Here is an 11,479-nt window from a genome sequence, read left to right as displayed (position 1 = left end):
CTGAGAGGATGGAAGTTCAATATGTAGATACGTAGAAGGCTGATGTTAACTAGCTAACCTTGCCCATTAATGGAATTTAGGCTAGCGAGCAAGCATTTTAGCCGGGTAGCCGAGGACAAAAACAAATTAAAGTGTGTACTGTATGACCGAGTGATAGACAGTTTCGTCAACATGAAAGAGAGGAGGATGGCATTGGCGTTTCTCTACAAGTAGGGTGAGTTAATATATTTTCTACTTGAAGGAACACGCAGAAATCAGCACCATAGACAGCCATGTCATATTTAGCTTACGTTGAATGGACTAAATCATTTTTGGTATCTTTTAGTTGTCACTGTATTAGACTAAGCAGTGGTGATTTGATGATGTTGAAATGTTGAAGCTAAAATGGTATTCTTATTGTAATTTTATTGTCTCCGCCTTTAGGTCCCACCTATGCTGAGTTGGCTGCTTTTCCTTCACTATGCGGTCCGACTCATCCCGAACCATCTCAATTTGTTTGAAGTCGGGGGACTGTGGAGGCAAGGTCATCTGATGCAGCACTCCCATCACTCTCTTTCTTGATAACATAGCCCTTACACAGCCTGGAGGTGTGTTGGGTCATTGTCCTGTTGAAAAACTACTGATAGTCCCACTAAGCCCAAACCAGATGGGATGGCGTATCGCTGCAGAATGCTGTGGTAGCCATGCTGGTTAAGTGTGCCTTGAATTCTAAATAGATCACAGACAGTGTCAACAGCAAAGCACCCCCACACCATAACACCTCCTCCTCCATGCTTTACGGTGGAAAATACACATGCAGCTATCATCCCTTCACCCACACAGCATCTCACAAAGACACAGCGGTTAGAACCAAAAATCTCCACTTTGGGCTCCAAACCAAAGGATACATTTCCCCCGGTCTCATGTCCATTGCTCGTGTTTCTTGGCCTGAGCAAGTCTCTTCTTAGTTTTGGTGTCCTTTAGTAGTGGTTTCTTTTCAGCAATTCGACCATGAAGGCCAGATTCACAGTCTCCTCTGAATAGTTGATGTTGATGTCTGTTACTTGAACTCTGTGAAGCATTTATTTGGGCTGCAATTTCTGAGGCTGGGAACTCTAATGAACTTATCCTCTGCAGCAGAGGTAACTCTGGGTCTTCCATTCCTGTGGCGGTCCTCATGAGAGCCAGTTTCATCATAGCACTTGATGTTTTTTGCGACTGCACTTGAAGAAACTTTCAAAGTTCTTGACATTTTCCGTATGGACTGACCTTCATGTCTTAAAGTAATGATGGACTATCATTTCTCTTTGCTTATTTGAGCTGTTCTTGCCATAATATGGACTTGGTCTTTTACCAAATAGGGCTATCTTCTGTATATCCCCCTACCTTGTCACAACACAACTGATTGGCTCAAATGCATTATCTGGGAAAGAAATTCCACAAATTAACTTTTAAGAAGGCACACCTGTTAATTGAAATGCATACCAGGTGATTACCTCATGAAGCTGGTTGAGAAAATGCCAAGAGTGTGCAAATCTGTCATCGAGGCAAAGTGTGGCTATTTGAAGAATCTCAAAATATATTTTGATTTGTTTAAAACTTTTGGTTACTACATGATCCATATGTGTTATTTCATAGGTTTGATGTCTTTACTATTATTATACAATGTAGAAAACCCTTGAATGAGAAGGTATTCTAAAACTTTTGACCAGTAGTGTATATCACGGTCGCAAGGCATATGAATTTACAGGTTATAGAGCAATCAACGCAATTATCACAACACATAGGTTGTTATACAGTGCATTCGGAAAGTAGTCAGACCCCATGACATTTTCCACATTTTGTTATGTTACAGCCTTATTCTAAAATAGATTCAATAATTTTTTCCCTTCATCAATCTACACACAATACTCCATAATGACAAAGCGAAAACAGGTTTAGATATTTTTGAAAATGTTTTAAAAATAAAAACAGAAATACCTTATTTAGTATTCAGACCCTTTGCTATGAGGCTTAGGTGTATCCTGTTTCCATTGATCATCCTTGAGATGTTTCTAAATCTTGATTGGTCCACCTGTGGTAAATTCTATTGATTGGACATGATTTGGAAAGGCAAACACCTTTCTATATAAGGTCCCACAGTCGACAGTGAATGTCAGAGCAAAAACCAAGCCATGAGGTTGAAGGAATTGTCTGTAGAGCTCAGAGACAGGATTGTGCCGAGGTACAGATCTGGGGAAGGGTACCAAAAAATGTCTGCAGCATTGAAGGTCTCCAAGAACACGGTGGCCTCCATCATTCTTAAATGGAAGGAGTTTGGAACCACCAAGTCTTCCTAGAGCTTGCTGAATTTGTGGAGTTTCTTCCATTCTTCTCTGCAGATCCTCTCAAGCTATGTCAGGTTGGATGGGGAGCGTCACTGCACAGCTTTTTTCAAGTCTCCATAGATGTTTGATCGGGTTCAAGTCTGGGCTCAAGCTGGGCCACTCAAGGACATACTAAGACTTGCCCCGAAGCTACTCCTGCATTGTCTTGGCTGTGTGCTTAGGGTCGTTGTCCTGTTGGAAGGTGAACCTTCGCTCCAGTCGGAGGTCCTGAGCGCTCTGGAGCAGGTTTTCATCAAGGATCTCTATACTGGGCTTCATATATATTTCACTCAATCCTGACTAGTCTCCCAGTCCCTGCTGCTGAAAAGCATCCCCACAGCATGATGCTGCCACCATCATTCTTCACCATAGGGATGATGCCAGGTTTCCTCCAGATGTGACGCTTGGCATTCAGGCCAAAGAGTTCAATCTTGGTTTCATCAGACCTGAGTCCTTGAAGTACATTTTGGCAAACTCCAAGTGGGCTGTCATGTGTGTTTTACTGAGGAGTGGCTTTCATTTGGCCACTCTACCATAACGGCCTGATTGGTGGAGTGCTACAGAGATGGTTGTCCTTCCGGAAGGTTCTCCCATCTCCCCAGAGGAACTCTGGAGCTCTGTCAGAGTGACCATCGGGTTCTTGGTCACCTCACCGATTTCTCAGTTTAGCAGGGCGGCCAGCTCTAGGAAGAGTCTTGGTGGTTACAAACTTCTTCCATTTAAGAATGATGGAGGCCACCGTGTTCTTGGGGACCTTCAATGTTGCATACATTTTTTGGTACCTTTCCTCAGATCTGTGCCTCGACACAATCCTGTCTCGGAGCTCTACGGACAAGTCCTTCGACCTCATGGCTTGGTTTTTGCTCTGAAATGCACTGTCAACTGTGGGACCTTATATAGACAGGTGTGTGTCTTTCCAAATCATGTCCAATCAATAGAATTTACCATAGGTGGACTCCAATCAAGTTTTGGAAACATCTCAAGGATGATCAATGGAAACAGGATACACCTGAGCTCAATTTCGAGTCTCATAGCAAAGTGTCTGAATACTTAAGGTATCTTTTTTTTGTGCAAAACTTTCTAAAAACCTGTTTTCGCTTTGGCATTATGGGGTATTGTGTGTGGATTGATGAGGGAAAAATATATTTAATACATTTTGGAATAAGGCTGTAACATAACAAAATGTGGACTGTAACTCCATGGCAGCACCGAAGGGGCTTGAATTTCCGAGCTCTCCCCGTAGATTTTGCGGTGACGTAGTGTCTCCATGAGTGACAGAACACTGAGGCAATTTGTATTATTATTATTTGATAAACAGGTGGGGCTCAAAACAGGTGAGGCTCTGAATGACAGGTCGCCACTGGTTATTACACAGGTGCACCTTGTGCTGGGGACAATAAAAGGCCACTCTGAAATGTGCAGTTCTGTCACGCAACATAATGCCACAGATGTCTCAAGTTGAGGAAGCATGCAATTGGCATGCTGACTGCAGGAATGTCCACCAGAGGGATTTCCAGATCATTTAATGTTAACTTCTCTACCATAAGCTGCCTCTGTTGTTTTAGAGAATTTGGCAGTACATCCAACCGGCCACACAACTGCAGACCACATCAGGCCATGACCTCCACATCCGGCTTCTTCACCTGCGGGATTGTCAGAGGGGGGAGGGCGGGTGCTGAGTATTTCTGTCTGTGATAAAGCCCTATTGTGGGTAAAAACTCCTGATTGGCTGGGCCTGGTTCCCCAGTGTGTGGACCTGGCTCCTAAGTGGGTGGGCCTATGGTCTCCGACACCCACGTAATGCATAGAGAATTTAATGTAAGAAAAATGTGCAAAACCGAAATCAAAAACGGTGATATTTTTTTTCTAATCAAACCGAAACGACTTCAAAAAGCACGATACACTCAGCAATAAAACTGCAAATATTTCTCTCTGCATCCATGGCAAAATGTGGAGAATTGCAGCAAACTTGCTTTAAAACGGTAACATTTTCTTTACGGCCCATGGCAAATAATGAAGAATTGTAGGTAATGTTTTGCTTGCAAGGGAGGGACAAAATTTAACTTAGGGCCCATATAAGGCTAGGGCTGGCTCTGACTGCATGTATGGATGTGGGTAGCAGACGCACATCCACTGTAGCCCCTCAAGATGAGTTCAGATTTGCCCACCCCTGCCCTAACTGAACAAAACGTGGACAAGTATTGGACACGCAGATCCTTAGATCAGAGCTGTGAAGGGTTGGGCCGTGCAACAGAACATCAAAAAGCAGGACAAAGGCATAGAAACCCTGCCACACGTATCGATGCGTCAGGGAATTTGGAGATGCATACGCTTGTACAGGTAGATAAGAACAGAACACATTGGGCCTCAAGCAGATATGAGCCAGTCCAGATGTGAAGCTTAACTTCGGGTGAAGGTGAAGAAGAAAAAAATCCACAGCCTTCCACACAAACAAGATCATTACATGCTGCACCCACACAGTGAGACTACCTTTCTCATGAAGGATGCACCAATTGTGCCTTTTGGGCAGTGTAATTTGGTAAAATATTGTTTACCTAATTTTAACATGGTTTAACTGCATTTAAAAACACGTTTTTCCCCATCTCAAGAGGTTAATTTAAAAAAATACTTTTGTAAAGTGCCAATGAACTACCAGATAAAGTAACAGAGTTGAATGCAACAGGGTTGATATTTTCATCTTATGCGATAAATCCCCCTTGTGACAGGAGGAATGAAAGCTTGTTGTGTACAACAGGGGAGGGGCAATAGAATGCAAGTTTAACAAAAGTGTTAATTGTTCAAACATTTCATGCCCATCTATGAGTAACAGGGTTGTTGTGTTGTGCTCTAATTCGTTTTTTTTAATACCATGAAAACACAAAAAAATGGCCAAAGAGTATAACCAGTTCACCTATATTTACACAGATTTCACTATATGACCAATGTTACTTTTGAAACAATTTTATTATTAAAACAAGATTTCAGTTCATGTTAACAGGGTTGACCTTAAAATGAGGAACAGACGTAAATTAATTACTCATGACATTAAATGAATAATAATCTTCAGACATTACAGTCAAAGCAACAAAATAACTACTGCTTTGCAATGATCTTAAGAGAAATGTAGGGGTTGAGTAGGATAAAATCCTCCTTGAAGTCAGAAAAACATGCACTTTAGAAAGTCTTTATTCTTTAAACTGAGTTCTTGAATTTTCCGTGGTTCATATTAGGCACTTCATTTAATAAAAACAGGCGTATTCAAAAGTAATATTGGTGCACAATTTATACTTAAAATATCAAAAGGGACTCAAAGGGCATTCTATTTGTGGAACGACCCTGCTGTACGACAATATATTCAAAAGTTTTATTAATAACAAAATTGAACAAATTCAATAACCCAATCCCCATATATGAGCCAATGGAGACGCAAAAATGTATCTGTAAAAGAAGGGAAGATATTACACTTCTGCAGCAGCTTTCCTCAAGATAGGCATGAGAATCACAGTACACTTTGGTCTCCGAGCAACAACGCAATTACTGGAAGTACAAATATATATACCATTTATATAGTAATATAGTTTATAGGGCATTATATTTTATTATGTGACCTGAAATTGAACAAACTTTGCCATACTACACACACACACAATAGAATGATTGAAATAGAAAATGTATCCCATTTACTATAACAGCGGGTCCTTGGATTGAATTGTGGTTGACCACTACTCTGTCTTGTCTTTAGTACGGCTATTCCTGTAACAAACCACCTGGGTCAGGAGCAGGCAGCTGAGACAGGCAGCCACTACATGGGTCACAGTAGAGACAGAGCTCCAGTCTCCAGTTTCCTACAGAGAGGGATACGGCCAGGGGAGGAAAGGTATGAGAGGGAGATAAGGGAGGAAAGGTATGAGAGGGAGATAAGGGAGGAAAGGTATGAGAGGGAGATAAGGGAGGAAAGGTATGAGAGGGAGATAAGGGAGGAAAGGTATGAGAGGGAGATAAGGGAGGAAAGGTATGAGAGGGAGATAAGGGAGGAGGGATATGAGAGGGGGATATGAGAGGGAGATAAGGGAGGAAAGGAGGGGGATATGAGAGGGGGATAAGGGAGGAAAGGATATGAGAGGGGATAAGGGAGGAAAGGTATGAGAGGGAGATAAGGGAGGAAAGGTATGAGGGGGAGATAAGGGAGGAAAGGTATGAGGGGGAGATAAGGGAGGAAAGGTATGAGGGGGATAAGGGAAAGGTATGAGAGGGGGATAAGGGCGGAGGGATGAGAGGGGGATAAGGGCGGAGGGATGAGAGGGGGATAAGGGCGGAGGGATGAGAGGGGGATAAGGGCGGAGGGATGAGAGGGGGATAAGGGAGGAGGGATGAGAGGGGGATAAGGGAGGAGGGATGAGAGGGGGATAAGGGAGGAGGGATGAGAGGGGGATAAGGGAGGAGGGATGAGAGGGGGATAAGGGAGGAGGGATGAGAGGGGGATAAGAGAGGAAAGGTATGAGAGGGGAATAATGTAGGAGAAGGATGAGGAACAGAGGAGTGACAAGGGAAAAGAGATGGTAGAAGTCAAATGAGAAGGCAGGGTAGAATGCAAAGAGGCATTGAAAGGGAATGTAAAGGTGCAGATTTTTTTTATACCTGTAGAGAGGTGAAGATAAGAGCCAGGGAGCCAGTGAAGACCAGGAACACAGACAGAGCTGACAGCTGGCCCGTGTTGCCATGGTAGTAGTTAGTCCCTGCCTGGATCACCTGGATAAACATCCAACATAAAACAATCAACAGTCAGTCTGTACAAGTCAATATAGGCAAAAAGCAAGATCAATGACTGAGCCAGCGAACTATTCTGAAATAATGTTTTTTTCTAAAAGATGAGCATAAAATGGACACGGTCTAATTGACTCAACAACCAAAAATGCATATCTAAGTGTTGCTTTCTTAAATGGACCAGGAAAATCAACCTTTGTTTATCAAAGTTAGCTGGCTAACTCATTAATCCTGCTTTGTAGTATACCCCTCTGCTCCTATAGACGGGTTGACTGACAGCGGCACGGAAATGAACGGCCAGGTAGCTAGCAACAATGATAAGAAGCTGCCTAGTGATCTCTGGCTGCCCAACAAGCTGCCCACTTGACCCCATCCCCTCCTCCATCTCTGGAGACCTTCTCCCATTCCTCACTTCCCTCATCACTGACCGCATTCCAACTGACTTCAAGATGGCCCGAGTCGCTCCTCTCCGTAAGAAACCAATACTCAACACCTCTGACATCAAACTACAGACCTGTATTCCTTCTTTATTCTCTTTCTAAAACACTTGTGTGCCGTCTCTGACCAATTCTCTCGTTATCTCTCTCAGAATAATCTTCTTGACTCTAACGAGTCAGGCTTCAAGACAAGTCACTTAACCGAGACTGCTCTTCTCTGTGTCACAGGGGCTTTGCCAAAGCGGACTCTCTCTCCTCTGTTCTCATCCTCCTAGATCTATCCGCTGCCTTCGACACCGTGAACCATCAGATCCTCCTCTCCACCCTCTCAGGGTTAGGCATCTCAGGCTCTGCACACTCCTGGATTGCATTCCTACCTGACAGGTCGCTCCTACCAGCTGTCTTGGAGAGGATCTGTGTCTGCTCTCACTACTGGTGTCCACCAGGGCTCGGTTCTAGGCCCTCCTTTACATTTCCTTTTACACCAAGTCACTCAGCTCGGTCATTTCCTCACATGGTCTCTCCTATAAATAACTGCTATGCGGATGACACTCAACTACTCTTCTCCTTCCCCCCCTTCTGACACCCAGGTAGCGACACATCTCTGTGTACCCGGCATACATCTCAGCTTGGATGTCGGCTCACCACCTCCAGCTCGAAAAAACTGAGATACTCTTCCTCCCATCCTCCCAGGGAAAGCCTGCCCACTCCAAGACCTCTCCATCACAGTTGACAACTCCACGGTGTCCCCTCCCAGAGTGCAAAGAACTTTGGCGTGACGCTGGACAACACCCTGTCCTCTGCACACATCAAACCAGTGACTCGCTCCTGCAGGTTCATGCTCTACAACATCTGTAGAGTACGACCTTTCCTCACACAGGAAGAGGTGCAGGTCCTAATCCAGGCACTTGTCATCTCCCGTCTAGACTCCTGGAATCTGTTGGCTGGGCTTCCCACTTGTGCCATCAAACCCCTGTAATTTATCCTGGATGCCGCAGCCTGTCTGGTGTTCAACCTTCCTAAGTACTCCCCGCTCCTCTGCACATTCCACCGGCTTCCAGACGAAGCAAACATTATCTTCAAGACCCTGGTGCTTGCCTACAGAGCAGCAAGGGGAACAGCATTACCTTCAAGCTATGAAAAAACCTACATCCCATCCGAGCACTCCGTTCCGCAACCTCTGGTCTCTTGGCCCTCCCACCCCTTCGGAAGGGCAGTTCCCACTCAAAGCTCTTCTCTGTCCTGGCACCCCAATGGTGGAACAAGCTTCCCCCTAAAGTCAGGACAATGGAGTCCCTACCCATCTTTCCAAAACGTCTTAAACCCTACCTCTTTAAAAAGTATCTTAAATAACTATCACGGCGCCCCCGACACCCCTTAAGATGAAATGTAAAAATAATCTTAGGTAGCTTTTTTCAGCCTCTTTGTATCTTGTTATTGAGACCATGTCTTGTTTTGAGGTGTTTTGACTGATGTCATGTCTATGCTAATATAGCTAGCTAACCAACAACTGGAACTATGTGTGCTCATTGTGCAAATGGATTTGTTTTCAATAAACATTGAGACAAATTATAGTTTACATGCTGTCAAAAGTTTAACCAACCCAGTCTGTTTTGCTCCATAGTTTCACAAGCGTCGGTTTTGTTGCTAAACAAACAACACTTCTACACCATCTGCTGACTGTACCTTAACTGCTATAAGCCTTGCAGTTGATTACATTTCCATGCAAATAGAAAATAAAAGTATTGTATCATACCCGGCTAGCAACAACAGCCAGCATGCTGGAGGCCTGCATCGCAGGGATGACGTGTTCAGGGACCAGAGGAGAGGTCAGGAGCAACATAACACCACCATAGGCCAAGAGGAATACTATACCTGCAGGAAACAAGGACAGTTATGACACAGCCCTGGTACAGACCATACACTCATATTCCTGTGAACTGTTGAACTACTTTGTCATAACATTGCCTAATTTGCTCCTTTTAAGTGGCGACTTACCAAACAGTAGCTAATCAACGTGTTTAAAACATTTAATCTCGCCACTATTGTGAGTATTGATGTAAAATTAATCTATAAGCAGGGACTCAGGCACACTGGAAGCACAAGTATACACAGAGAGGAGTGGTCAAACCTTTGAGGGTGTTACCACTGTAGTGTTGAATGAGGAAGCCCATGGCCAAACCCTGCATAAACATGAACAGTCTCTCTGACCAAGCTCTGTGCAGATAGACAGACACACAAATGTTGTCAATAACAGGCTTTGTCCAATTCACTGGTTTGCGCTCATCAGCGTCACACTGTTTGGCTGGATTAGTGTAAATCACTTTTGTTAAAAAGGAGTGTGTAATAAAAAATCTGAATTGATCATACTCAAGGGGGAAGTTATTGGTGATGCAGTAGACCACAGGACCTGTGATTGCATAGACCTGCAGTAGGACAGACCACCAGCTAATCCCTGATGCACTCCTGGCCCTCAGTACCTTCCACAGCTGAGGGAGCTGCGCTGTTTGGCAGACCGACAGGTGGAGGAGAGGGAAGGGCATATGAGAGAGGGGGAAAAGCAAAAAAGGCATAGCAACAGACAGAAAGCGATATGTAGATATAGAACCTCTACATAACAGAGGTTTCCCGATTATTAATCCTTGCATAATGTGTGAGAGCAGTCGAAAAGACAGAGAGGTTTTTCTCACCCATCACAGTCCCAAGAATGATCCACACTCCCACAGTTTTGCTCAGAACTATCTTCCAGCATGGCACTATTATTACAACAAAAAAAGTATCGTCAGACCACCTAAACCAGTATGAAGCTGTGACCCAAATTTCCAGATGAACATCTGGGGTGGAGGACTTGTTAAAATATTAGAAAATATCTACTGTAGGCTTTACAAGACCTTCGGCAAGGCTTATAAAAACACTGTATACAAAAGGTGCTGAAACATTGTAACACTTTAACAATCACGCATGCAACAATTGCCTCAGCTTTGCTCTACGTAAGCATCTCTAAATAACACATCTGAAATGAATATCACGTCAGCAGCACATCTTTTCCGGACCAACAGGACAGCGAACCTCACCGTGGAAAAAGTTTAAGTCGACAAAAAAGTAGTTGTAACATTTCTCTGGCAAAAAGTATGTGAGTAGAAACTCTTTAGTTGGAGACAGCAATTCCTCCACCTCCGACGTGTCCATCGTTCTACAACTGTGTGCCCTTGGAAAGTTTTCCCACTGATTTTAGGGAAACATTGGCAAACAAAGAGCCTTCCCATACATCCTTGCCAAGTATAATGCGGAACTAATGTTATTAAATCGCAGCAAACGGGAAGCAAAAGCTGTTGCACTTTTTCCAGTGTCCAATGAGAAGACAGTTTTAGCAAGATCCTCTCTGATCCAACCAATCAAAACCGAGAGACCAGAGCACATCGTTAGGTTCCATTGGTGTCAGTGACAGCGGTAGCGTTTGGCAGATAATGTGCTGTTTATATTTAATTTTAAAAATGCCTAGGTTTTTAGCTGAAGAGGGCTAATATAATCTTCCACAGATGACCCAGGTTCAAGCCCATTGACCATATAGATAGATAATGTGCCTCCTGCTGTAAATGGTGATGGACTGAGCTATAGCCCTAGGTCATAGAGATCACTGTGCATGAGGCTGTGCAGGATACATGTCTAATGTGTTGATGGTAAACTGCTGGTATGGGAGATAGTTCTAAATACAAAAAGTTCACAAACTGACTGTCTTTCAAATTGGGGTTCTTAATGAAATCTGATATGATACTGTACCTCTGCAGAGGGGTACATGTCTGCTGAGAATCTGCATTATGCAGTTATGTCCATAGACTTACATATTATAACTAATGTAATAGGATATCTTTGGTTATATCTGACCGATTAACCTTTGGTGAGCAGGACAGGAAATATTGTTTAACATGATTG

General features: G+C 43.6%; 1 protein-coding gene across 1 annotated transcript; it reads right to left on the bottom strand.

The window, feature by feature from the left end:
- Positions 1–5,290: 5,290 nt before the first annotated feature.
- On the bottom strand, positions 5,291–10,838 carry LOC112231324 (mannose-P-dolichol utilization defect 1 protein). The gene is made up of 7 exons (XM_024398018.2): positions 10,621–10,838; positions 10,237–10,302; positions 9,917–10,049; positions 9,678–9,763; positions 9,303–9,421; positions 6,984–7,094; positions 5,291–6,190 (listed from the first exon to the last, which is right to left on the bottom strand). The coding sequence occupies exons 1-7, from the start codon at positions 10,733–10,735 to the stop codon at positions 6,068–6,070; spliced, it is 753 nt and encodes a 250-aa protein (XP_024253786.1). The 5' UTR covers positions 10,736–10,838; the 3' UTR covers positions 5,291–6,067.
- Positions 10,839–11,479: the final 641 nt, after the last annotated feature.

The sequence above is a fragment of the Oncorhynchus tshawytscha genome, linkage group LG33 (genome assembly GCF_018296145.1).
Source record: "Oncorhynchus tshawytscha isolate Ot180627B linkage group LG33, Otsh_v2.0, whole genome shotgun sequence".
Lineage (NCBI taxonomy): Eukaryota > Metazoa > Chordata > Actinopteri > Salmoniformes > Salmonidae > Oncorhynchus > Oncorhynchus tshawytscha.
This window is presented reverse-complemented; position numbering and strand designations above follow the sequence as displayed.

Excerpts from the sequence above, each read along its gene's own strand:
- LOC112231324 (XM_024398018.2), bottom strand. The coding sequence starts at position 10,735 with ATGGACACGTCGGAGGTGGAGGAATTGCTGTCTCCAACTAAAGAGTTT. Across the intron at positions 7,095-9,302 it reads TGGCTGTTGTTGCTAGCCGG|GTGATCCAGGCAGGGACTAA; the intron begins GTATGATACAAT and ends ATGTTTATCCAG. Across the intron at positions 6,191-6,983 it reads TTATCTTCACCTCTCTACAG|GAAACTGGAGACTGGAGCTC; the intron begins GTATAAAAAAAA and ends CCCTCTCTGTAG.